Source organism: Heptranchias perlo, chromosome 30 (assembly GCF_035084215.1).
Source record: "Heptranchias perlo isolate sHepPer1 chromosome 30, sHepPer1.hap1, whole genome shotgun sequence".
Lineage (NCBI taxonomy): Eukaryota > Metazoa > Chordata > Chondrichthyes > Hexanchiformes > Hexanchidae > Heptranchias > Heptranchias perlo.
In genome coordinates, this window is record NC_090354.1 from 4135400 (window position 1) to 4160041 (window position 24642).

General features: G+C 43.2%; 1 protein-coding gene across 2 annotated transcripts in view; it reads right to left on the bottom strand.

Annotated features, from left to right (window-relative positions):
• Positions 1-3763: 3763 nt before the first annotated feature.
• The window catches only part of npepps (aminopeptidase puromycin sensitive), a 190131-nt gene continuing 169252 nt past the window's right edge, over positions 3764-24642 (bottom strand). Inside the window, exons 20-23 of one of the 2 annotated variants that reach the window (XM_067968761.1) lie at positions 20230-20337; positions 16006-16161; positions 12532-12579; positions 3764-4939 (exon numbers count right to left, since the gene is read on the bottom strand). In XM_067968761.1, the coding sequence (XP_067824862.1) occupies positions 4787-4939; positions 12532-12579; positions 16006-16161; positions 20230-20337 (465 nt within the window). In that variant the 3' untranslated portion in view covers positions 3764-4786. Of the gene's footprint in view, positions 4940-12531; positions 12580-16005; positions 16162-18508; positions 18645-20229; positions 20338-24642 lie in introns of those variants that run through there. The other variant, XR_010957995.1, reaches the window with a different exon arrangement.

Here is a 24642-nt window from a genome sequence, read left to right on the forward strand (position 1 = left end):
AAAGCAAAAAATCTTGAACATTTTCTTCCTGTTTTTTTTAAATTCAGTCTTGGGAAGTGGGCGTCACTAGTGAGGCCAACATTTGCTGTTGCTGCCAGCATTGTGAAACCTGCCTTGCAAAAGTCAAGGCGGAGCTAGAGTACTGGCCAGTTCTTGCTGGAGTATAGCTACTCTCAGCTATCTCACCCATATGTGACCCTAGACAGTGAGTGTTGGCAAGCTATTCAACTATGGCAGGCATCAGAGCATTTCAGAGCTGTTTCGGGTATTTAGTTCCTGGTGGGCGGTTCAATAGTTGCCAGTCTCTAGTATCTCATCCAAGTGGCCTATCTTCACTTGTGAACCTATGCATGGCTAAGGGGTATTTGACTGTGGAGAGCATCACAGCTGAGCCTAATCTTGGTTGTACTCAAAAAGGTTGACAGATGTGCACTTTCCAGCAAAATTCCCTGGATAGTGATGATGAGCATGAACCCTGACTGATTTTCTAACCATCCCCTCAGCTCAGGGGCACTGAGACCAATTAAAGCACCCCTATGGCTGCCCTGGCTGAGATCATCTAACTCTGCACAGATCAGAGATCAAATCTGGGAGTGTCCTATCCTGGTCTGTAGGACTCTGTTCCACATTTTGAGCAGTATTTACCAGCTCCATAATGTTTGCTGATCATGTTGTGGGCATTTCTTTTGCAGATGTGTAACAGATGCCCATAATTGTGATTTGAGAAGCAGTAACATCAAGATTTTCTTTGCAGGAGAAGATAAAACCTTCTGCGTATTATGAATATTTATTAATCAGTGGCACAGAGGGGGCCAGTGATTGCATAAATCATAGTGGGTGACTGTCAGGTATATCAATGGGGCTTTTAAACTAAATGTGTTGCTAACTGGCACCCAGCAGAACCTATTTCGGGGGGGGGGGGAATGAAGAGGGGAGTGGTAGCGGGCATAACGGACAAGGCGGTGAGCTCTAGGGTTTAAATGGAGACTGATCTGTCAATGCTACAATAGGATAGTGATATTAAAACACGTAGTTACCGCTACCTAGATTTATTTATGGTTTCATGGTGTGCTGTACATTTCAATCACCTTTCAAACTACAATGAGCTATCAATGAGCATGATAACATTTATATGATACACTACTTGTGGCACTAGCTTCCCGCTGTGAGAAACCAAGGCAGTACCCGCAGGTATCTTACTTCTCTGAGAGGTAATTGATTAAATAAAAATAAGTAGCGAGTCACCTGATTCAATTAGTGGACGATCTGAATCTATTTACTTTTACTTTACACACTGAGCACTCGGGAACATGGACAGCAGAAACTATGAACACACTCCTTCCCTGACTTCTATAGATCAACACTTACCATCACCCGAGCAGAGCCCAGATTACCCAGTCACCTTACATTTTATTGCTGTGGTGAATCTTTTCCTCCTACTCTGTTCGTATCTGATTCTATGCAATCTCATGGTGTCATAGGCTCATGGGGTGGGGAGGGTGTGAACCCCATTCTGATTGCCCCATAAGCTTGTCTATCTGCCATGGTGAGCCAATTACAAGATCACAAGATACTTAATGGATGAGAAAGGCTATTCAGCCCATCTTAATTCATCGGCCCGGAACAACCCTACATTCCCGCTTAGCTGCATTTAATTGTTTCGTAAATGAGTCCATGGTTTTTGCCTCCATCACTCTACATGGAATCAGTTCTAAAGTTACCTTTTACTAGTTTAAACCTGCGTCCCCTTGTCCTACTCCCAGTATTTAAATTACAATTTTTTCCCTTCCAAGTTAGTCATGTGTTTAGCCAACAGTAAAATGCTGAGAGCCATGAAATTAATTCAAATTGGTAGTGGTCCAAAATTGTCATGTATTTTTTAACATGCATCCGATACAATTGGTACATGACAGGCAAAGAGTGGACAGAATACAACTGAAGGACAATTATATCCTTGCACAGTGTGCTTCCTCAGAGTATGCACAGTTCTCCTGCCCAAATGGGCACTGTAATGGGCTAGAAAATTGTCCTTTCACATCCAAGACCCAGACCGATGCGATGAAAATGACTCTCTGCCAGCTCTAAGGCTCTTATGTGAAGCAAGTGTGGGGACCAGACAGTTCAGGCTTCAGCATAAAACAGCTAAAGATTTGGGACTGACTGGCACAGAACTGATCATTTTTCTCAGGCCATTGGATGCCTTTGAGGGGAAAATAGAGAAGAAAGAAAACTTTGGTGCAGAATGGGGCACTGTTCATAAATTGGGATTAAGGCACAAAGTCAGTGCAGTGTTGAGGCAAATATATCTGAACTGGGAGCAGTTAATGCTGACACCAAGTGGTCAAAAGTGGGAAAGTTTTCTGTTGCCAGCCCCAAAAGCTCTCACATTGAGCATAAAGAATTAACTAAAAATATCTAAATCTAAAGTATGTATTCATTGTGCATTGGATGCGTAAAGATGTGCAATAGAGGCAGTTAGCAAAAGCCAGCACAAAAGTCTCCGTTGTAAGTTAGCACAGTGCATCAGGCAGTTTACTGTTAGAGAAGTTTTACTGCTCTGTATAAAATGCACCAAACCTTGGAGTAGCAAACCAGTGGAGTTCTGTATTGTATATAATTAAATAACAAAAGTTATCACTTATCCTATTGTAGCAGCCTTCGTAAGTGCATTACAACAATGACTGCACTTCAAAAGTACTTCATTGGCTGTGAAGTACTTTGGGATGTCGTGAAAGGTGCTATATAAATGCAAATGTTTTTCTTTCTTTGTGGATTGGTAGTTTGAGATCTTAGCAAAGAATGAGCTAGAGTAGGAGATTTCACACAGTGAGGATGCAGGGAGGAGAAACAGTGTGTTGGATGGTGTAGTTGGAACTCAGGAGGAAAGTTTAGAGCAATTACCATAGTAGTATCAATACAAAAATAGAGCGCCAAAAAAGATCAGGAAGCAGGGAGTGAGGAAGGGAGATTAGAGGTGAGAGGTGGATTGCCCATCAGGCAACAAGCTTTTGGGTTTGAACCAGGTTGCAGGGGTGAAAGGACACCGCTAACCCACTACACTAACCAGTCCCCTTATTCTCATTCGCACGCTGTGGAATATCGTCACACTACAAACTCTATTCTATATTTCGACTCCTCATGCACCCGACATACCCCAACTTCCATCACTCTGCTAACTCCACTTCGCACGTCCTCTTCCAACTTTGAGGTTGAAAGACAAACTGCTTGTGGCCCTACGACTGCATACTGTGCCTGGTCAGTCAGCTGAGAACAGTACTGTACATAATAAAAACAGAAAATGCTGGAAACACTCAGCAGGTCAGGCAGCATCTGTGGATAGAGAAACAGGGTTAACGTTTCAGGTCAATGATCTTTCATCATAACTGTACGTGTCTGAGGGGAGGGGGGGTAGAGAAAAGGGAAGAATTAACAGTTTTACTCAGATACAGAATATTTTTTCTCTTCTCCCACCATTCCCCAAAAAATAAAATCCTGCAAACACAGCAGCAGATGCACAACTGGAACTTTTTTTTAAAAAAAAGTAAAACAAATGTTCTCCTACCTTCATAATTAAAACGCTGCCTCCTGCCCCTTCCTCGACCCACAGGTGACCAGTCTAGGTTAGAATTTTTGTGTCTCGTGCTCCATGATGTCATCTGAATCCTTAAAATTAAATTCTGGCCGTATTCACACCCAAACAGCCTATACTTTTCCCACATAACAACCTGATACCCCATCACACGCAGAAAAAGCAAGAGACATGTCACTTTGACAATTTTTTTTTTTATTAACACCAACTGTATCATAAAACAAAAAGCACAACGAGTATTTCAGGGAAGCAGTTTGACAATTAGTTTGATGACCTTCTCCAAGCGAACTGAAGCCACACTAAACATCGGATTTCTGTTAAAATGAGGTACAGCCCGTTCCTCTGAATGCTTTATGTATTTTGCAGGGTTAGTACATCACAGCTCTCTCTCACTCTCGAGTTAATTCTACCATTTACAGTCATTTTCCCCCCCCTCCCTCCCCCAATTACACGCCAGTTTGTACCAGTTTTAAGGCTTTCAAAATGGTTATACGTAAGCACGGGAATCAGGACTTACTTTTGTTGCTACTCTCAAGCGGTGTTCCCAGGCTAAGGGGCTTTAACTCACATCAGTTTGTTCAAGTATTAAAGTTATATATTTTCTTTAAAACAATTTATTTCTGTGCTAAATTGCAATTTAACAGTCAAAATGGCCCCGGGTATACACACCAGAAATTCATGCATCCTATTCTCAAAGGTCCCTAACCCATTGTTTTTTTTTTAAAAATGAAAGCTCTTCTAATACATTGTTTTTATTTATATATCCTATTTTTTTTTTATTCGATGTGGCTGTTATTGAGATGTTTCTTCCTCTTTACGAAGGACATCAACGGTTAAACTGAGGCCTAGAAATAATTAAATAAGAATTAACTCGCCTTGGCCAGAAGGGAGGGAAGGAATTACATTACCACAATATAACCAGCGGTCTTGCTTCAGCGTTCTAAGTTGTTACCAATCCAACATCACAATAAGACCGTGCCATGCCATGCCACTGTCTGCACACACACAAGCCATTCCAAATAACACATTTCATATCAAGTGCCAATAGCTTTTTTTTCTATCTTTTTAAAATGAGGTATAAACTACATTCATTTCCAACCACTGTAATAGGCGACAGGTTCTGGCCGTGAAATATACTTTCAAACTCCCCTCCCCGTGGCAAGGCAGTGGGGTGATGGCGGCTCAGGGGACTCCCGATCAGACTGTGGGGTACGCCCCTTTACGCTGCAGCAAATACTGCTGGATGGATTCTGCGTCACGCTTTAGCCAGGCTCCGTTCAGCAGGATGTTCTCACAGGACTGTTGGATGGTTCGTTCTGCAGCAGGGGCAGGATGAGTCTCGAAAAAGCTCTGAAATTGAAGAAACGCGGTGATGAAGACGATCACGTGAACTTGCGGATAGGTGTTTTACATGGGCGATAAATTAGCATCATTGCCAAGTCAGGGATGAGTCCAACATTTCACAGTTGACAAATTGTGGAAAGGGTAGCTTGCATCTTACAAGACCTGCGTTTATAAGCCCCCTCAAACATCTCAAAATGCTTCAAATACATCATGAATTTGCGAAGTGCAGTGACTGTTGTTATGGCAAACGCAGCAGTCAGCCAACACACAGCAAGGTCCCACAAACAGTAATGACATGAATGACCAGTTAATCTGCTTTCAGTGCTGTTGATTGAGGGAGGAATGTTGGCCAGTATATTTGGGAGACCTGCTTGTTCTTTGAATAGTGCCATGGGATCTTTGCCATCCACCTGGACCAGAGGAACGGCAGATATGGTTTAACATCTGATTCAAAAAATGGCACCACTGACCATGCAGCACTCCTTCAGTATTGCACTGGAGTGCCAGCCTAGATTACGTGCCCAACCTCGTGAAGTGAGGCTCAAACTTGCGATCTTCTGTCTCAAGAATAAAAATCCTGTAGACTTTCAAAATTTATCCAGTGTCAGATTATTTAGAGGTGGATGTGTTAACTTTTCAAATTTATTTACAAATTTGCAAAGATTATTACAGTGTGTTAATTTCACACCATCACCATTCAAACTTTTATTTTGGAGAGATGAGGAGGGGGAAATCAGACTCCATGGCCAATTCTGCAGAAATGGGTCAGTTGTCAACAGAAGACATCATGGGATAGACAGGAACCGCCATGGGAAATTGGCAACAAAGATAGGGAATAATGGATCAACATGGGGTTACATACCTCCAATTTTCTTGGCCCCGTTTCAAAATGGTCACTCTGCTTTAGCACCAAGATTGTTGTCAGCATTTTAAAGAGAGTATCAGGCCACTGTGGCACAGTTCCTGTCTGCCAGCTTTCAATCTGCTGCAAGCTATGGAGGTGTATGCGGCTAGGTTACTGATTAAAATCATGTTGGCAGATCTCCCGATGGTTTAATGGGTAAAGGATGTGCCCACTGCAGTATGAAGCCAGAAGGTATCAGGTGCGATCCCTGGTCTGTGGCATGTTTGCTGATTTCAGTCAGGACACTAAAAATGAGATCCATGCCCCTGGGCTTACGAAAGAAAGGGACAGGGGGAAAGAAAATCAGCTTGGGTTCCTGACCGCTGTACAGTGACTCCTTCTGGAAAGTGCAATGTGTGGATGTTGGGTATGGGCTCAGCTGTACTGCCCTCAGTGGTTAAGCTGGCTGGTGAGTGTCAGCTGCTGACACTCACCAGCCAGGCTCGCACATGAGGGAGTGAGATCAGTCACTCAAGGTCACTCTACACGACACTAGGCATAGTGAGGTTTCAGTAAATGTCACCTGGCAATAAATGTTTGAACGAATACAAGATGCCACATGGTTTTGTAGTATATTCTGGGGCTGGGGCATGTCAACAAGGGATATTGTAACGTGCCCAGTGCTGTGGTGTTGTACAGTTAACTTACAAAACTAGAAATGGACAAGCAGGGTCCGTATCACTGCTCACTATTCCGCTGTTTTCACAAAGTTCAGTGATCCAAGTGAAGCAGTTTCTGGTTATTTTGCGCTGGTGACTGCAATGGGCTTGAAATCTTCCCCGTACGATTTCTTGTAAAGTCGTAGTTACCAATGCCTGAGCTTGGTGAGTACACTCTGATTTTTGAGACGTGGTTTTAATTCTGATCTTTTAAATAATGTTTACACTTAATTTTGACACTGGATTTGTTCACTGATTAACTGTCCATGAATTCGCATTGCTGCATGTCAATCTAGAGAAGCTGATCTTTGTTTATAAAGCAACTTGTACTTAAATAGCACTCAAGTGCAGGAAGACTTCTGAGCGCTTTACAATAAAGGAAGGGGGTGCGACAGATACACAACATGGGGAAGCGGGAGCAGAACGAAGAGACTAGAATGGGGAACCAAAGGCACAGTCAAAGTGAAGAGTATTGACAAGGGTTTTGAAAGCAGAAAATAAGATGGTGAGGTGGAGGGTAGTGGGTAGAGAATTCCAGAGGGCAGAAGCGTAGCGACTGAACAAGTGACCGCCAGTGGTGATGGAGGCAGCAAGAGATGATGAGAAGTGTCTGGTGTTGGAGCAGAGCTTGTCAGCAGGGACGTAACACAAGAGATCAATAAGGTGGTATGGGGGCAAGGCCATCAAGGGATTTGTAGAACAAGGACAAGAATTTTGAAATCAAAGCTCTGGGTGTGAGGAGCCACCAGAGCTTGGGAGAGCACAGGGATCTTTGGATGGAAAGATCAGGTGAGCCCACTTCCAGGTGCCTGCTCCTCCTTGCTCGATTTTCCTGCATTCGCTGCAATCAGGCGATCCAACGTACCAGGAAAATCTACTCCATTATGCCTCAGCATGGTGCCATGCCTAAATGGACTGCTGATGTTTTAGGTTAGGTCAAAATCCACAGGTGTTGTAAATGGAGTACCTGCCTCCACCCAGCAGGATTGGCTTGGTTTCTGAATGAGCTGAACAGTGGAAATAATTCAGATCTGCTCCCAAGCCTCTTCCATTGCAAAGTGCAAGACAGGAGCATGGTGATCACTCTCAATCTGATTTTATTTTTCCTTTCCTCTCTGCGATGTGGTATGGGGAACAGAGCGACGATCTGTCTGACACTCAATGTTGCCCCTACAGCAGCAAGGCTGAGATAAGGAACTCAGCACCGTGACAAATCACAACTGTGGGGGGGTTGCTTGTACTAGGAAAAAAAAATTAGGATTTCCAACACAAGTTCATTAATGTTCATTCTGGTTATTATTTCAGAATAAGTAGAGGGGAGTTCCCCCTTTTTAAAAGAAAGCCCTAGATTTTTGTTTTGAGTTAAAAAAAAAAATCAAATGTTGAGAAATGTCCCATTTCTGTCAGACTGCACTTCTATTCTTTGATTTGGGAGTAAAGAGGGATCAGATCCTATTCATTATCCTTCAAAATTATACTATTAAATTAAATATATTGAAACTGAAATTAAAATTCATTAGTGGAAATCAGATATTTCAGCTAGTATACACGATGAACTTACACAAGCTCTCACTTAATTTACAATATTCATGACCATCTGTCAATACTGCAGTCAGAATTTCGATAACTGGAAAATACTCCGCAGATATGGGAAGAAAGGGACTCCATTGTCAGTGCAACATTTGAGGATTGTTCACTCTTGATAAACAGCAAGAGGAGGGACTGGTTTTTAAAATGGGTCAGTTACTGACTTTCCTTCGAAATTATTGCTACCAGATTATTCAAAAAGCCATTTAAAGATCAGCTGTACGGGTTCTCAGACTGTAGAATGGATAAGTTTTCCCGAGAGAAAGGATATGTGGAAATTTTGATGCCAGTTTTGTTCATACTCTAGTTACTGGAAACAAAGTTCAGCTTTAAAGTTTCGTTCTGATTTGCCTGCAGCTTTAAAGAGAAGATTAATTTTTTTTTAAAAAGGTGAGAAATGTCAGTGCTGGGGGACAGAGCACTTTCTGCACCCAGTGCCAGTATTAAGCACTCCTTGGTCAGGTATAAGATGGGCCAAATCGAGTCAAGCTCTCTACTCTCACCATTAAAGTACATTAATTCCAACCTCAAAAGCACCCTGAATTTTCTGCACTTGCCATCTGTCCTTTCGGAGTGTCAAATTACAACTAGTTTTTTTGCTGTGGATTCAGATCCACAAGGAACTGGACTGACTCTGCTCAAACTCATTATTCTTCAGACCCTTGCAGCCAATACAAAGATAAAAGTTTCATCCCATCAGAGTGTGAACTCACTTGAAATCCAGATCCCTGAAGACTGAACTGTCACATTAGACAATCCTAGGTGTTTTAAACAGCAAGGTTATCTGAACACTTCTCATTGTGCCTCGGTTTCCCGTGTTATACTTCACTATTTCTGGTCATAGAGAGGTTGTTGCTCAATGCAACAGTACACTGTCCGCAGTGACGTCACAAACGGGGGAAAAGAATGCGCTCAAGTGAACAGAACGTCGTGTCGGGGTAGGATGCTTCTGACGGGCAGTTCTAAATACAGGAACCTCTTCAAATGCCAGCAATAGACAAATTTACCACAATATTTAAGTGGTTAATTTATAAATGAAACAGAAAAATGGAAAGCTCCTAATATGACAACCGAAGAGTTTCTCTTCCCTCTCCTCTTTTTTCAATTTTCCCCGGTACTGAAGGCATCAACTCTTGCAGGTGTACAGTTCCACTAACACTGGCCACCAATCATTTGTCATCCGGATGACCATTCCTCAAGCAAATATCAGCAGCTATCACAGTTGACTAATTATGTCCACACCCATGAACTTCACGAGTGGGTGAATCTTTGGATTGCAATTAAGGCGCTCGAACCGCGATGGATGTTCCCCTCTTTATCCCAGGGGTGCTGAGGCAATTTGTAGCACAGCAATTCCTGCCCCACCCGAGATCAGTTAATCGTGCAGGCCAGGAAATGAACGGGGGACTTTCTGATCTAGATGGCTTAGTGAGCTGACCTCCAATTTCTCCTCCACATCCAGATGCTGCTCAGTGCTTCCACTACCGGCTGGCTAAGATTCAAGTACAAACCTGCTTCTCACCACTGTAACGCAGCACACTGACATGCTAATGGTCCAATTTGCTGTTATAACTTATAGAGCACCTTTAACGTAATAAAACATCCCAAGTGCTCTTTACAACGGGTGGAAAATAATCAGAGAGATAGAGTAATAGGGATTTAGAGTGGTGACCGACAGCAAGGGGCAAGTAGGTTTTTAAGAGGCTTTTGAACAAGGGGAGAAAGACGGCAAGGCAGAGGGAATTTAGGTGGAATCTTCCAAAGTGAGGGGCTGAAATGGGCGACAGCTCTACAGCCAAAAGTTAAATGAAGGCAAGGGTGGGGGATGAAAATCAGAATTAGAAGAGCAGAAAGCCTGCATAGGAGCAAGGACTGAATGAGGTTTGAGGCAGGGAGGGGCATGGATTTTACAATTGGTGTGTGGGTGGATAGGGAGCCAGTGAAGGTTGGTCAGCCCAGAGGTAGTCGGGGAACGGATGTTTAGCGCAGGATAGGGTGTGGGCGGTGGAGTTTTGGACAAGTTCCAATTTGTCGAGGGTGGAACTCAGGCTGTCAGTGAGGAGAGCATTTGATGAAAGTTTAATGGAAAAGTTGATACAAGTCAGAAATCAGCTGACAAACACCTGCTATTCTCGCTGCCAACTCGCCCTATTATCAAAAGGGACCAGAAACCAGATGAGAGCCCCAGATTATCTTTAGCACTAAAAGTATTTGAAGTTACTGAGCTTACAAACGTCGAGCGTTTTCATATGTGTCGTCCGATGTATGAGTGCTTCTCAGCATTTCCATTCTTACAAAGACCTTAGATGATGAGAGGATGGGCCAAGTTTGTTAATAATCCCAAAATATTAATGTTATGAAGTAATGCTTTAATATGAGCGGAACCTGGACAATCTGAATCATGCCCAGAATCGTTCGATAGATCTGAGAAGTAAACACTTCCAGAATCTGGCAAAACGTTTGACCCCCCCACCTCCCTTATCGAAACTTCCTGATGAGTGGATTGAGTGTGTTAAAAGTGTTAGTATGTACATTTATCACCAGGCTGGAAACTAACGATCCAAAAGATGAAAACGAGCGTAATGAGAGTTAATAAAGGTGAGAGATGACGCAGCCTGCAAGTTTCTGCAGCGTGGTCACCCGCTCACACCCTACAGCACGACCAGCACACGGTGCTTACAAGTCGTAAAATTCAATTCAGCTGCTGAGGCATTTAAAAAGTTAATTTTACACTAAACGTTTTCTTTTTTGAACCACAGTTTACAGCAGCAAGTGAAACATCTCACGGAAACTGCCTCTGGGAAACTCTGGAGAGAAAAATCAATAAGCAATTGATAGAACCATTAATCATCTACCAGTCACAGTAATTCCCCATCAGTTTAGACTATTAATTCTGTTACCAGAGAATCAGATCGCTGTAATTCTAAGCACCTTTTCACAACTGGTTAGAGCCCACAGTATATGAATCTGGATAACAAACTGCATGGGGTTGTGATGGCTGCATCAGAGCAACTACAGGCTTTATCACTTCACTTATCATCGATGAGCAGCGAAAGACTGATCAGATTTTAATAACAGATCTGTATGCCAGGCCCCCTCGCCTAGTTAACCCTCCACAATCTCTTCACGTTACTGGACTGCACCACTGCCCCTTGAGCCGTACAGATCTTCCTCCCAAGTCGTTTTTCTACCCCGACTTTAGGTCAGTGTTTTCTTTTTGACAAAAAGTTTCCACACATGGGACCCCCTGCAACGACTGACATGCTCCGAGGAGCACTCTTCCCCCCACCCCCACAAATACTGACATTTCCAGGTATCTTCTGCAAACATCGACAGAGCTTCCTGGACTCCCACCTGTAAATACTGACATCTGCACCCCCCACCCCTCCCCACTCAATCGCAAATATTCACATGATCTCAGGGTTTCCTTCATCATAAATACTGAATAATCTTAAGGTTCCCCCCATTACAAATATTGACATGGTCTCAGGGCTTCCCCGCACCCCACCCATTCTGTAAATATTGACATGGTCCCAAGGAGTCCCCCCAACAAATATTGACAGATTCTTGGAAAGCTCCCTACAAATATTGACATGTTTACCAGTGTCTCCATGTGCTAATTTCCAAAGGTCAGTATCAGGTACTCAAGGAAAGCCATACCATCATTGCAGAAAACATTTAATAATATACAGCAGAAGAAATAACGTGCCAGTAAGTCAATGAATAAATCCAGACTGGTACCACACTGAGTTTTAGGGATACACCGGCAGGTATTGGCAGTCTATAGGTTCTCAACCAGCTTACTAAGCTGTGCAGGTCAGTTAGTAATGGTCCAGTTTTTGCTTTGAAATGAAGGGGAGATACCTGGAAGTGAGGGCATGTTGGTAAGTCAGCCTGTTCTTCAGCAAGAAATGTATTAAGATAGTAAACCATTTTTGTGTGTGTGGCAAACAGTTGACTTCCCCCATTTTCCTTGTCTTTCTCCCCCCCAAAAGACTTGCTACCTTTCAGTATGTGGAGATGCCGGTGATGGACTGGGGTTGACAATTGTAAACAATTTTACAACACCAAGTTATAGTCCAGCAATTTTATTTTAAATTCACAAGCTTTCGGAGGCTTCCTCCTTCCTCAGGTAAATGTTCAGGAGCTCCTCGAAGCCTACGCATTTATACATAAATGCGTAGGCTTCGAGGAGCTCCTGAACATTTACCTGAGGAAGGAGGAAGCCTCCGAAAGCTTGTGAATTTAAAATAAAATTGCTGGACTATAACTTGGTGTTGTAAAATTGTTTACAATTACCTTTCAGTAAGTTGAGACCGATGGACAATCTGGTACAAAATGGCAAACATTAAGCACCACAGCTCAGGACAGGTTTCTTTAACATTTACAGCTGAGCCCTTCAATGTGAAAAAAGACATTACATGCAAATAATGAGAATCCCTTTTTACCTTGACGTCAGCTGCCATCTTGTCACCGGCAAAACCTTCAACTGTTAGCTAAATATGGAAGGAAAAAGTAAAGAGCAGTTAGTGAGTAACCTGTAACATCTTATGCAAGAAATACCAATCAGTTCCCAGTTCAGAAATTGATCAGTAAGTTTCATGTTCTGGAGATTTAAAAGAAAATCTTCATTTTATTAAAAATACACAAACCTACAGCTATTAAAATCATTTAACAAGGGAATCCTTCTGGGTAGTGCTCTGGAGTTACATTCCCAATAGAGCTGCTTCTAGCCTCCACAAGTTCAGCTGGAGTGTTCACCTTGCTCAACCTCGACCTTTGACACCCTTGCCCCCAGCAAAACCTTTTATTGTCTCCCATCTCGGATGTTCCCCCTGGTATGGCCCCCATCTTAGTTCCCTCAAATCAAGGGGTACAGCATATCAGGCACATAACTGGTTTACTATCGATCACCAGATCTGGCTGCACCACATTAAGTGCCATCAAGCCTCTCCCTTCCTTATCTCTAACATTCTCCAGCCCAACAACTTCCATGCACACCCCCCCAACCCCAGAAATCTACATTCCTCCAACTCTGGTCTCTTATGCATTCCCCTCTCCCTTCACCCCTCCACTGACAGCTAGGCCTTTGGTTGCCTCGGCCCATACTCTGCAATTCCCTCTTGAAACCCCTCTTCCTCCTCTACACTTTCAGACCCTCCTTAAAACCGATCTCTTTGACTAAGCTTTTGGTTACCCCTCCTAACATTTTTTTGATTCAGTGTCGATTTATTTTGATTACGCTTCTGCGAAGCGCCTTGGGACACTGTTCTCGAATCATAGAATAGAATCATAGAAGTTTACAACATGGAAACAGGCCCTTCGGCCCAACATGTCCATGTCGCCCAGTTTATACCACTAAGCTAGTCCCAATTGCCTGCACTTGGCCCATATCCCTCTATACCCATCTTACCCATGTAACTGTCCAAATGCTTTTTAAAAGACAAAATTGTACCCGCCTCTACTACTGCCTCTGGCAGCTCGTTCCAGACACTCACCACCCTTTGAGTGAAAAAATTGCCCCTCTGGACCCTTTTGTATCTCTCCCCTCTCACCTTAAATCTATGCCCCCTCGTTATAGACTCCCCTACCTTTGGGAAAAGATTTTGACTATCTACCTTATCTATTCCCCTCATTATTTTATAGACTTCTATAAGATCACCCCTAAACCTCCTACTCTCCAGGGAAAAAAGTCTCAGTCTATCCAACCTCTCCCTATAAGTCAAACCATCAAGTCCCGGTAGCATCCTAGTAAATCTTTTCTGCACTCTTTCTAGTTTAATAATATCATTTCTATAATAGGGTGACCAGAACTGTACACAGTATTCCAAGTGTGGCCTTACTAATGTCTTGTACAACTTCAACAAGACATCCCAACTCCTGTATTCAATGTTCTGACCAATGAAACCAAGCATGCTGAATGCCTTCTTCACCACCCTATCCACCTGTGACTCCACTTTCAAGGAGCTATGAACCTAGATCTCTTTGTTATATTAACATTGCTAAATAAATGCAGGTTGCTGTTGTTGGCATGCTCCAAGGCTCATCCTCGGCATCCTCCTGTTCTTTATGTGTTGCCCCATGGTGACATTATCCGTAGGGACGGAGTCAGCTGTATGCTGATGACATCCAGCTGTACCTCTCCAACATGACCCCCAACTCTACAATCGCACTGTGCTGTCTGACTGCTTGTCCAACATCACACTTCAACGTACAAAAATTTCAAACCCCACCATCTGCAGCCTAATCTGCATGTTTTCATTTATATGTTTTTAAAAATATTTTTTCATGGGATATGGATGGTCCTGGTAAGGCCACACTTATTGCCCATCTCCAGTTGTCTTGAGAAAGTGGATGACGGGCCTTCTTCTTGAACCGCTGAAGTCTCTGTGGTGATGGCCCTGCTTGACTATTACCCCTTCAACCTCACCAACCTCCATTAGCTTCCTAATGCATTAAATTCAACATTTGTGTCTTCTACAAATCCTTCCATAGCTTCGTCCCTCGTGCCCAGCGCGGCCTTCTCCGGGGGCCCAGCGCGGCCTTCTCCGGGGGCCCAGCGCGCACCTTTGTGCTCTGGTCTCTTGTGCAACTCCCCATCCTTGAGGTCCATCTTCATTGGCAGAGCCTTCAGTGATCCTGTCCCTATACCCGACTCCTCCTCATAACCTAGTTCTGGTCAATCCTTAAAACAACCCATCCCTTCCCCCCCCTTAAAATAGACTAAGCGCCTTGGGATGTTTCTCCACGTTAAACGTGCTGCATAAATGTACGTTATTGTTGCTTGTTTTCATTTTTCTGCTTTGAGATGTTTTCTATATTAAAGGCACCATATAATCTACGTTGTAGATCGGTACTGAATTAGCTGATCGCAGACAGGACAGCAGTGCGGGTGGGGTGGGTGGGGGGGGGGGGGGGGGGGGGAGGGGGTGGGGGGAGGACTCTAACTTAGCTTCAAGGTTCCCAGGCCAGGAAAAGGATCCCCCCTCTTCTTGGTGGTCATCTAGTGCACTTTGGGTGAGAACAGGACTTAGCCCGGCTGTGATAACTCTCACGGTCGGATAGCCTTCCGAGGGGCTTGCTGCCCAGGCTCACAAAGGAACAACTATACACCAGGTGAGCACATTCCTGAGGGGAAGTTTAACAGTGGGGAAAAGTGATCCTATTATGTGTCACATGCTGGCTACGAGAGAAAGCACGCAGCTGTAGTCTGTTTCGGCATCCAAATGGGGGGGGAAAAAAAATAATCTTTTTAATTTGGAGACAGCTCGTAGTGGCATTACAATATTATACGATTCTAGTTGAAGGCAACTTGAAGCATGTTCTATGCAACTGGAACTTAAAAGCCTGAAAAACATTTTTAAAAGACAGCTTAAATTCCTTGTAGCTGAAGCTTAGTCCCAGTCAACGAGATCACAGAAGAAATCTGGGACACGTGATGTGTCCTCATTCAGCTAAAAGAAACACAAGGTCTGACGTCTTGGCATACGGCTCAACGACACCACGAATGGAAACATAAGCTGTACAGAGATTAAAATAATCTGCGTCAAACTCAGTTCAGGAAACTCCATTTCAACTGTGTTTGAAATGAACATTTGAAACTCAGTTTTTTTTTGTTGCAGTACTTTTTCCAACAGAAGTGGAGCAATGCAGCTTGTATATATAAAAAGTAATAGGTTAGGAACACAACACAATGACTGCATCAGTGTGCTACACTATGGTGAGGCAGGATATAATTCAGCAGCCAATCTCCCCCTGCAAGGCCAGTCTTTGATTTCAGCTGCAGTCAGAGTGAGGCGCATCATTGTGGAGCAGTTCAAACAGCCAAATATACCAGCTGAAGAAAGCAATGTCGAGTCCTTGAATTGAAACAGTGAAAGAATCAAGGTCACAGGACAGCCAAGTACCTTTTCTGGGTTTACCTTGATTAATCGTGATATTAAAAAGCCTCCTTGGTAGCGATTGTACAGTTCTTCCCAGTTATCCTTTACAAATTTCCAGGCAGCTTTCCTACCCATTAAACTCCCACCCGACACTCCACCGAGTACAAAGACCGTGTCCTGGGGACGAACTTCCTCCTACAAAAACAACAAGAGCGCTGCGGTTAAAATAGAAATAACTTTTTCTTTAAAATATTTTTTCCCCTTTGCTGTGCATCAGCTCCATGAAGGCCAAAGCACTGTGTACAAAAATAAAGCCAAACAATGTATTTATGATTCAATGGCCTGAACACCTCTATTTTTTCTCCCTCCTCTCTTTCTCTGAAGGCAGTGACTCAAGCTGAGGTACAGTCCCACAGACAACAGCAACTGGGTGCCACCTCATCCAAGTGGCCATTGGTCCATGTCTGAGCCCAGAGTACTGGCAGGTTATTCCATGTTGTTGGGGTATCACTGCTGTCAGTATTCAGCTGATGTCCACACACACACACACACACACACACACACACACACAATTGCAGCAGTCAGGGTCACTAGAAAGGGATCAGAAGTGGGAACCGTGGGTGGTTTCCCCCCTCACCGCCTTCCCTAGCTCTGGGGGTGCTGGTCAACAGCAGCTCCCCCATTGCTGCCCTCTCTAAAATCAGAACAGAACAGGGATCACTAAGTGGACCTCCTTGACGTTGTATGGCTTAGTGTGACAGTGTATTCGACCAAGCATCAAGGTGCCCTTGCTTCTACTTTATAATATTCAGCATTAGGAATTTACAGAAAACACATGACACACATTCTGAAAGTTGTCTGGCTGTTTGGTAGCTATAAAGATTAAAATTAGGGGGTACTGTACAACAATAAGATTTTGTTTCCTGTGGTAGGGGGAACGGAGAGAAAGCAGGAGGGTTGAAAAAAGGCACAATTCCTGTCATCCTGACTGATTCCCACCTTCCCTTTCAGTTGTTTTCCCAGCATTTGGTTTAAAGTCAGGTGAATGCCCAGAGACAGGGCCACTGGTTCAGGAAGACCAAGTCAAATTCAATTTGTATTATATCCAGGAATTTTACCAATGCTTTGGGGTTTTGCATTCTGCAATTCAGTCATTGTTTCTGTGAAAACAGAAAATTTGTAGTCTTGCATTTAATCAGGATCAGCGCTTTACAATTTGAACAATTCAAGTTCTGTTTTTATTACATGGGATTCTGAATATGTTTCCGTGAAAATCAAAAAAAAAAACCAGTAGCTTTGCCCATAATGCAGAACAGCACCCAGGTTAAAAAAATGGAACAGAAGTGGTTCGGTAACATGTTGCTTAACTTTTAAAATCCTGTAGCTGCGAAGAGGAAGGAGCTCGACAGCTTTGAGTCTTATCCAAGCTGTCAAGTCCACAACTGTCACGTTAAATATTGTCGATCTCCAGTGGCTTGAACTTACGGAGTCAGATCTTGGGTCAAGCGGCAGGGGATAATTGAAACAGGGTGTGTAGACATAATTCAATCCCCATTTTGAAGTCATACATTCTGTTCTTATTTTTATATTTCCTTTATAAATGTGGACGTTGGAATTTATAATGGAAACTGCCTATGTAAACTTGTCACACAAACTATACCCTCCCACCAGTGGTGGCGCTACAGTGCAACAAGCTTACATAGGGAGTTCACATTATAAATGTGCACTTTGGAATTTATAGTGGAACAAGTTGACAGGAAATGCAGGCAGGTGTAAGATTTATATATACCCAATGGTGCTGCTCAGTGATTCGGAGGATATGCTGTTTAATAACAACAGGGGTCCCATCAAGGTGCGACAGGGAAAGTGTTACAGGAAGTAATTGCGACACATACAGGAACTATGCGCTATATATGTGAGATTTTTAATATCTGAGCAGAGCTCCCATAGAAGTTGCTATGAGGCAGGTAATTGATCTTTTAAAACAAATAGGAGCATTAGTAACAAAGTGTGATGGTGAAAGTGACAGGTAAAGTGTTACAAGAAACAAATGAGACTTACAGGAAACACTTTATTATACTGTGGTTATATATGTATACACACTAAGACATGTGTACATGTGTTGCACATGCAGAATGTAAAAAATAATCAAGTTTCATTTGGCAAGTAACAGCAGCAAGGGAGGGCAACCAATGCAGCAGGGTGGAATCAGCTGGCCTTGCTTGTGTACTGCCAACAATTGGGCAGTGGGGTCCATTAACATTGGCAAGAAGCCACATTCAATAGATCTGCCTTAATTTAAAACCTATTACTTAAGCTGTCAACGTCGCAAACAGGGGCTAAATCTCCAGGTTTTATCGCACCATTCAGCTGCAAATGAAAACAAACCATAAATCCCACCAAAATACAGCTTAATAAAAGTCCATGTAATGTTTTTCCAGCATGTTTTACATTAATGTAACTAAGCCAGAATATAAAACACAAATTCGAAGGTTATCGCATCAGTCAAGTTTCCAACAACACTAATTTTTCTTTGATTTACTCTTTTCAAAGCGTAGTCTGCTCACACCCCCTATAAGCGCATCTCCTGTTAGCGGATCATCTCATCTCGGTGGACCATTCATGGAGAATAGCGTGGCTGAGAATGTCGCGCCCTCCCAGCTGGTGGTGAGCAGTTCCTGCAGGGAAAGAGTGACAGAAAACCTGTGGTTTAGGCCCCTGAGCAGACCAGCCAGTTAGAATAGTGCGCATCAGGGGAAATGGCACAGACATAGGTCTGACAGTTATTACGAGGGAGGCGTTGGCCGATTTGGGAGTTTTGGGATTTTTCTACTAATCATCCTAAATCAAGAGTTTTAAACCAAACCTCGCTTTTCTAAAGGGTATGGGAGATGCCGCTCAACAATGACAGTATTAAACGCTCTATGGGGCAATACAGCTTAGTGTGTGCTCCTCTGAGAAATTCAGCACCGATACCAGTGACTGGAAGCTGTGTCAAGGTTAAATTCAACGCAATATCTCCTGGAGGCAAGTTTGATGAGGTAATCCATCCTTAATATTCAGAGTTACAATACAGCTACTGTCAAATACATCAGTATCCTAAATATATTATATACTATCCATGAAATATCCAAACAGCACCAGCTCCTGTTCTTAAGTTCTCAATGTCAGGGACACATATCAATCGGATGCGAGGAACTTCCCCATGGTTGGGGTAAGGTAGGAGAGAGGGCAGGATGGGAAAACAACAAATTATCAGCCACCCTATCACTGTTGGTACCATTAGAAGTTGGCCATCCCCATGCTCAGAAACGTAGTACTCAGCACTTGAAAGGTGGCAGAGGAGAAATTACTAATAAAAGTTTAGTTCTTTCCACCCCTTTCATTTACAAGCAGCCAATGGTAATCAGCTAAAGTATCGACAAACTCAACTTTACATCTTACAACAGGTTAAATGGCAAACCATTGCTTTCTTCACAGAGTGAGTGACTCAGGGCAGGACTGGGTCTCTCCTTGACTGTGGTGCCATGGATTTGTTCTTTTGGAACTTGCCGGAATGGTTCTGCCATTAAGATGAGGTGCGTGAAGCTCGGAGGCTGGATAAGTATCTTCTTACGGTGAGGTCCCCTATACAGGAGAGTTCAGCTGTCAGATCCTCGTTTGGAAAAGGGGGAAGAGGAGAGACAGGAATTAAAGATGGTCCACTAATTAAACTTCTTTGGATGGGTCAATCCTTCTCACGTTGCATCAGTGCCATATCACAGACAAGTTCAAGTGGGAATATTCACTATGCTGATGGTAGTGGTTCTGCAGAGCTAGATTGAGAGAGTAAAGCCATTCCTAAGAAAAAAAAGCAGCAATGGAATCAGGCACTATGAAGAAAATGATTCATTTTTAAAGAAGTAAAACCAAAATTCCTTGAACTACCAAAATATAAACCTGGATCTGATTTTTATTACTCATTTTAAAATGAAGATTTAAGTACTGGAGGTACTACCAAACATGATTGGCACACAGCACAATGGAGAAAATACTAATTGTGAAGGAAGGTATTTATTTTCAGAAGGGAGGGTGGGGGAAGTAGGCACTAGCTACGCAATGAAGTCCTGAGGGGGCTTCTTCAGCAAACAGGGCAAAGTGAAGATCTTCTCATAGCCTTTGCATTGTGAAATTTTTGTGCTATTTGGAATTTAATACACACAGGGAAACTGAAATGGAAGTAACCTGGGATAGTCATTCATGAGATAGCAAGAAATAACATACCGACATAGCAAAGGTCAAAACCTTCTGAATGAGGTCAGGGTGTGAGATAGCACCCAGTAGCCTTTCAATTCGAACCTTCTCTTCCTGTAGATCTGCTTGATTATGTAGCTGTAAAAGGGAATGGTATTTGATCAGCTGTAATGTAAATGCCATTTGAAATCATGTATTATGTTTCATTGGTGTGCAATTTCCCTTCACCCAAAAGGACTTTTGTTCGTGCAGCTGTCTTCAGCATGGGGCCGAGGACCAGCATGAGATTTTGGATTCTACCCCCTTTCCCAGTTTTCTCCCTCCTCTCACGAAGGCACAGTTTACACTGGGAAAGTTCCACAGGTACCTGCTTCCCTCTGCACCATACACAATTATCCATTCTTCATGTCTGAGTCTAAACAACGAGTCTCAGTAAGCTATTCAACTGTGAGGCTATCACAGCCAAGCCCAAGCCCATCCTCACTCAATATCCACAAATGCTATTTTTCTAGCATTTTCTGTTCTTGTTTCAGCTTTCCAGCATTTGCAGTTTTTTATTGCTCATTAGGAGAACCCGAGCTGATTTCCCTCCGCACAACCAAGGGGAACTGAGAGCAAGTGTAGTGCCCCAAATGAAATCAGCTTCCTAAGCACTGATCAGACATAGGGCCTCCTGGTGTTTATGGCTGAGGACCACATCTGGCACTGCCATTACCTGCCAAGGTATCAGAAGAAATTAGAATCAGGGAATTTTACAGCACAGGAGGTGGCCATTTGGCACATTGCACAGTTCTCTAAGAGCCATCCCTTAGTCTCATCCCCCATGCCCTTTCTCCCTACATATTTTTCAATTATCCTTTTTCAAGTATTTATCCACTTCCTTTTGAAAACTATTGTGGATTCTGCTTCTACCACTGTTTGTTAGTCCATTCTGTCCTAATAACCCTCTGCATAAGAAAACTTCTCTTAACCTATCCCTTTGTTCTTCTGATGATCTAAAATTTATACCCTCCAGTTACTGACTCACCAACTAGTGGAAATAGCTTCCTGATTAACTTTATTAAAACGCCTCATAATTTTGAGCACCTCCATCAGATCTTCTCTTAACTTTCCCTGTTCAAGTGGCGAAAAGATCCAACTTGCCCTGATCTCTCCCCATAAGCTAATGCAAGTTTGGAATTTTCTTTTGAGGAAAGGGAGCAATTTCTGCATACTCAGTATGTGCAAAATTTTGCCCACACAAAATCTCACCAGTGACTGCAATTTTGGTTTGTCTTGATTCTAATCCATATTGATTTACTTAGTGTCAGCCTTGGCTCAGTGGGTAGCACTCTCAACTGAGTCAGAAGCTCATGGGTTCAAGCCAAATATCTGAGCACATAATCCAGGCTGACAATCCCAGTGCAGTACTGAGGGAGTGCTGCATTGTCGGAGGTGCCGTCTTTCGGATGAGACGTTAAACCAAAGGCCGATCTGCCCTCTCAGGTGGATATAAAAGATCCCACGACACTATTTCTAAGAAGAGCAGGGGAATTCTCCCAGTATCCTGGCCAATATTTATCCTTCAACCAAAACCATCAAAACAGATTATCTGTTCGTTTATCTCACTGCTGATGAGGGGACCTTCCCCCCGTCATAAGGTCAGAAATGGGGATGTTCGCTGATGATTGTATAGTGTTCAGTTCCATTCGCAACCCCTCAGATAATGAAGCAGTCCGTGCCAGCATGCAGCAAGACCTGGACAACATCCAAGCTTGGGCTGATAAGTGGCAAGTAACATTCGCGCCAGACAAGTGCCAGGCAATGACCATCTCCAACAAGAGAGAGTTTAACCACCTCCCCATGACACTCAACGGCATTACCATCACTGAATCCCCCACCATCAACATCCTGGGGGTCACCATTGACCAGAAACTTAACTGGACCAGCCATATAAATACTGTGGCTACAAGAGCAAGTCAGAGGCTGGGTATTCTGCGGCGAGTGACTCACCTCCTGACTCCCCAAAGCCTTTCCACCATCTACAAGGCACAAGTCAGGAGTGTGATGGAATACTCTCCACTTGCCTGGATGAGTGCAGCTCCAACACTCAAGAAGCTCGACACCATCCAGGACAAAGCAGCCCACTTGATTGACACCCCATCCACCACCCTAAACATTCACTCCCTTCACCACCGGCGCACAGTGGCTGCAGTGTGTACCATTCACAGGATGCACTGCAGCAACTCGCCAAGGCTTCTTCGACAGCACCTCCCAAACCCGCGACCTCTACCATCGAGAAGGACAAGAGCAGCAGGCACATGGGAACAACACCGCCTGCACGTTCCCCTCCAAGTCACACACCATCCCGACTTGGAAATATATCGCTGTTCCTTCATCGTCGCTGGGTCAAAATCCTGGAACTCCCTTCCGAACAGCACAGTGGGAGAACCTTCACCACATGGACCGCAGCGGTTCAAGAAGGCGGCTCACCACCACCTTCTCAAGGGCAATTAGGGATGGGCAATAAATGCTGGCCTTGCCAGCGACACCCACATCCCATGAACGAATAAAAAAGGTGTAAATTGGCTGCTGCATTTCCTACATTACAACAGTGACTACATTGGCTGTGAAATGCTTGGAGATATTCCAAGGACAGGATAGGCACTATATAAATGCAAACTTCTTTCTTTATGAAACATTCAAGCCTTAAAGGTGCATATTTTTCATCCTGTAGAAAAATTTTACCAGAAATGTTCATCTGCCGTTTCTCTTTACAAATCCTGACTGACTCCCTGTGTATTCTCAGCATTTAACATTTTTGTTTCTGGCTTTTTAAATCATTCAAGCTTCACAGGCAACATGTAATGACAAATAAATCCTGTAGATGGCACTGAACCCCCTGTATATCTCCAGGCCATCAGAAAACATGCTAGCAAATTCTGAATGGAGCAAATATGCAAACTTTAAACTGGATTTAACCAATGCTTATGAAAAATAAAAATAGGTTTTCAACAATTTACTTATAGGTGAAGCCATTTTCCTTGCAGGGGACAATATCCATGCTATAGATTGTAATAAAATTTTATATCTATAAATATGTCCATTGAATGAAATCTACATTAAGCCAATTTACTTCTTCCTCATTGGTTAAGTTCCGTTTACTCCTTTCTAATTTCTTTTAAAACTCTGGTCATACTCTCATTATTCACATTGCACCAAAATCAAAGAACACAGAATGGTGCCCACGGTGCATTGTGGTAATGAATGGCTGCGATCGTGGACAATCCTGCAAGCAGCTACCAGGTGCCCTAATGTTCACAAAGATAATTACAGGCGAGGAAGCCCACTCAATCCTTCCCCACACATAAACCCACCATAGCATCTAATTGCCTCTTGGATGTCTCCAAGTGTTTTTTGCCTCCCTACCCTAATCAGAACCTATTCCAGATAGGAATTGCTAGCTGGAAAAAGACTAAGGTCCATCTAGGTCACCTTCTACCATTCCGGTAGTTGCATGATACAACGATAATGGAGTTGTTGACTAATCACAGCAATCAATCAGTCTACAAAGAGAACCAGTCAGGTATTTTTCACTGTGTGTGAAAAAGTGCTCCTGACATCAGTCCTGATCTTGCCCTTTTACCAGTTTGTGCCCATGTCCCCTTCGTCCTGCAGTCGTGGATTAACTTGAAACATTGCTCAGGATCAAGCTTTCTTATTCCACTGAGAATTACATACATCTCTACAAGGGCCCTTTTCATACACCTTCCAGGCTGAAAAGTCCACACTGAAAGAAATCTTTTTGGAAATACAGTGAAACCTGTACAAAAGGACACCTCCAAACAAGAGATACTCATTGACAGTCCCAAATAATTTACTGTACATACAATGACCATTTTGAAAATAGGGACATCTGCAAATAAAGGACACCTGATGTGAGTCACTTAGATGTCCCTAATGTACAGGTTTCACTGTACACAAAGATATTTGAATTGAAGTCCTGACTAGATTTCTAATTACATAGTGAAATTAATTACCAGCAGTATCAAAAAATGAAAATGTCAACATTTTAGGTGCAGCCTGTTCACCACCTGTTACTATTGGCTTTACGTGGGAATGGAATTTCAAAGCACAGCATCCCCTGGTGTCTGTGCAGCATTGTACAGAACACCACAGACCTGGAAGGCCCCAGGTGTAATCTCTCTTCCCAGGGATGAGTTCGGGAGTCTCAGCCAAGAAGGCAATGAAGTTGCAACTGACCAAAACCTGGACAAAGGAATTTTAGGAGGAAAACTGGGAGGGGACAAAGGAACAAACAAATTCTACATTCTGAAAGTCATGTTAAACATTTAATAAAAGGCACCTTTATTTTCACTGTTTTTCCATGGGACCACGCCAAACCTCAATCAAAAATCCACCTGAAATCTTTTAAATTTAAAATTTATCCCCAGTTTTCTTCCT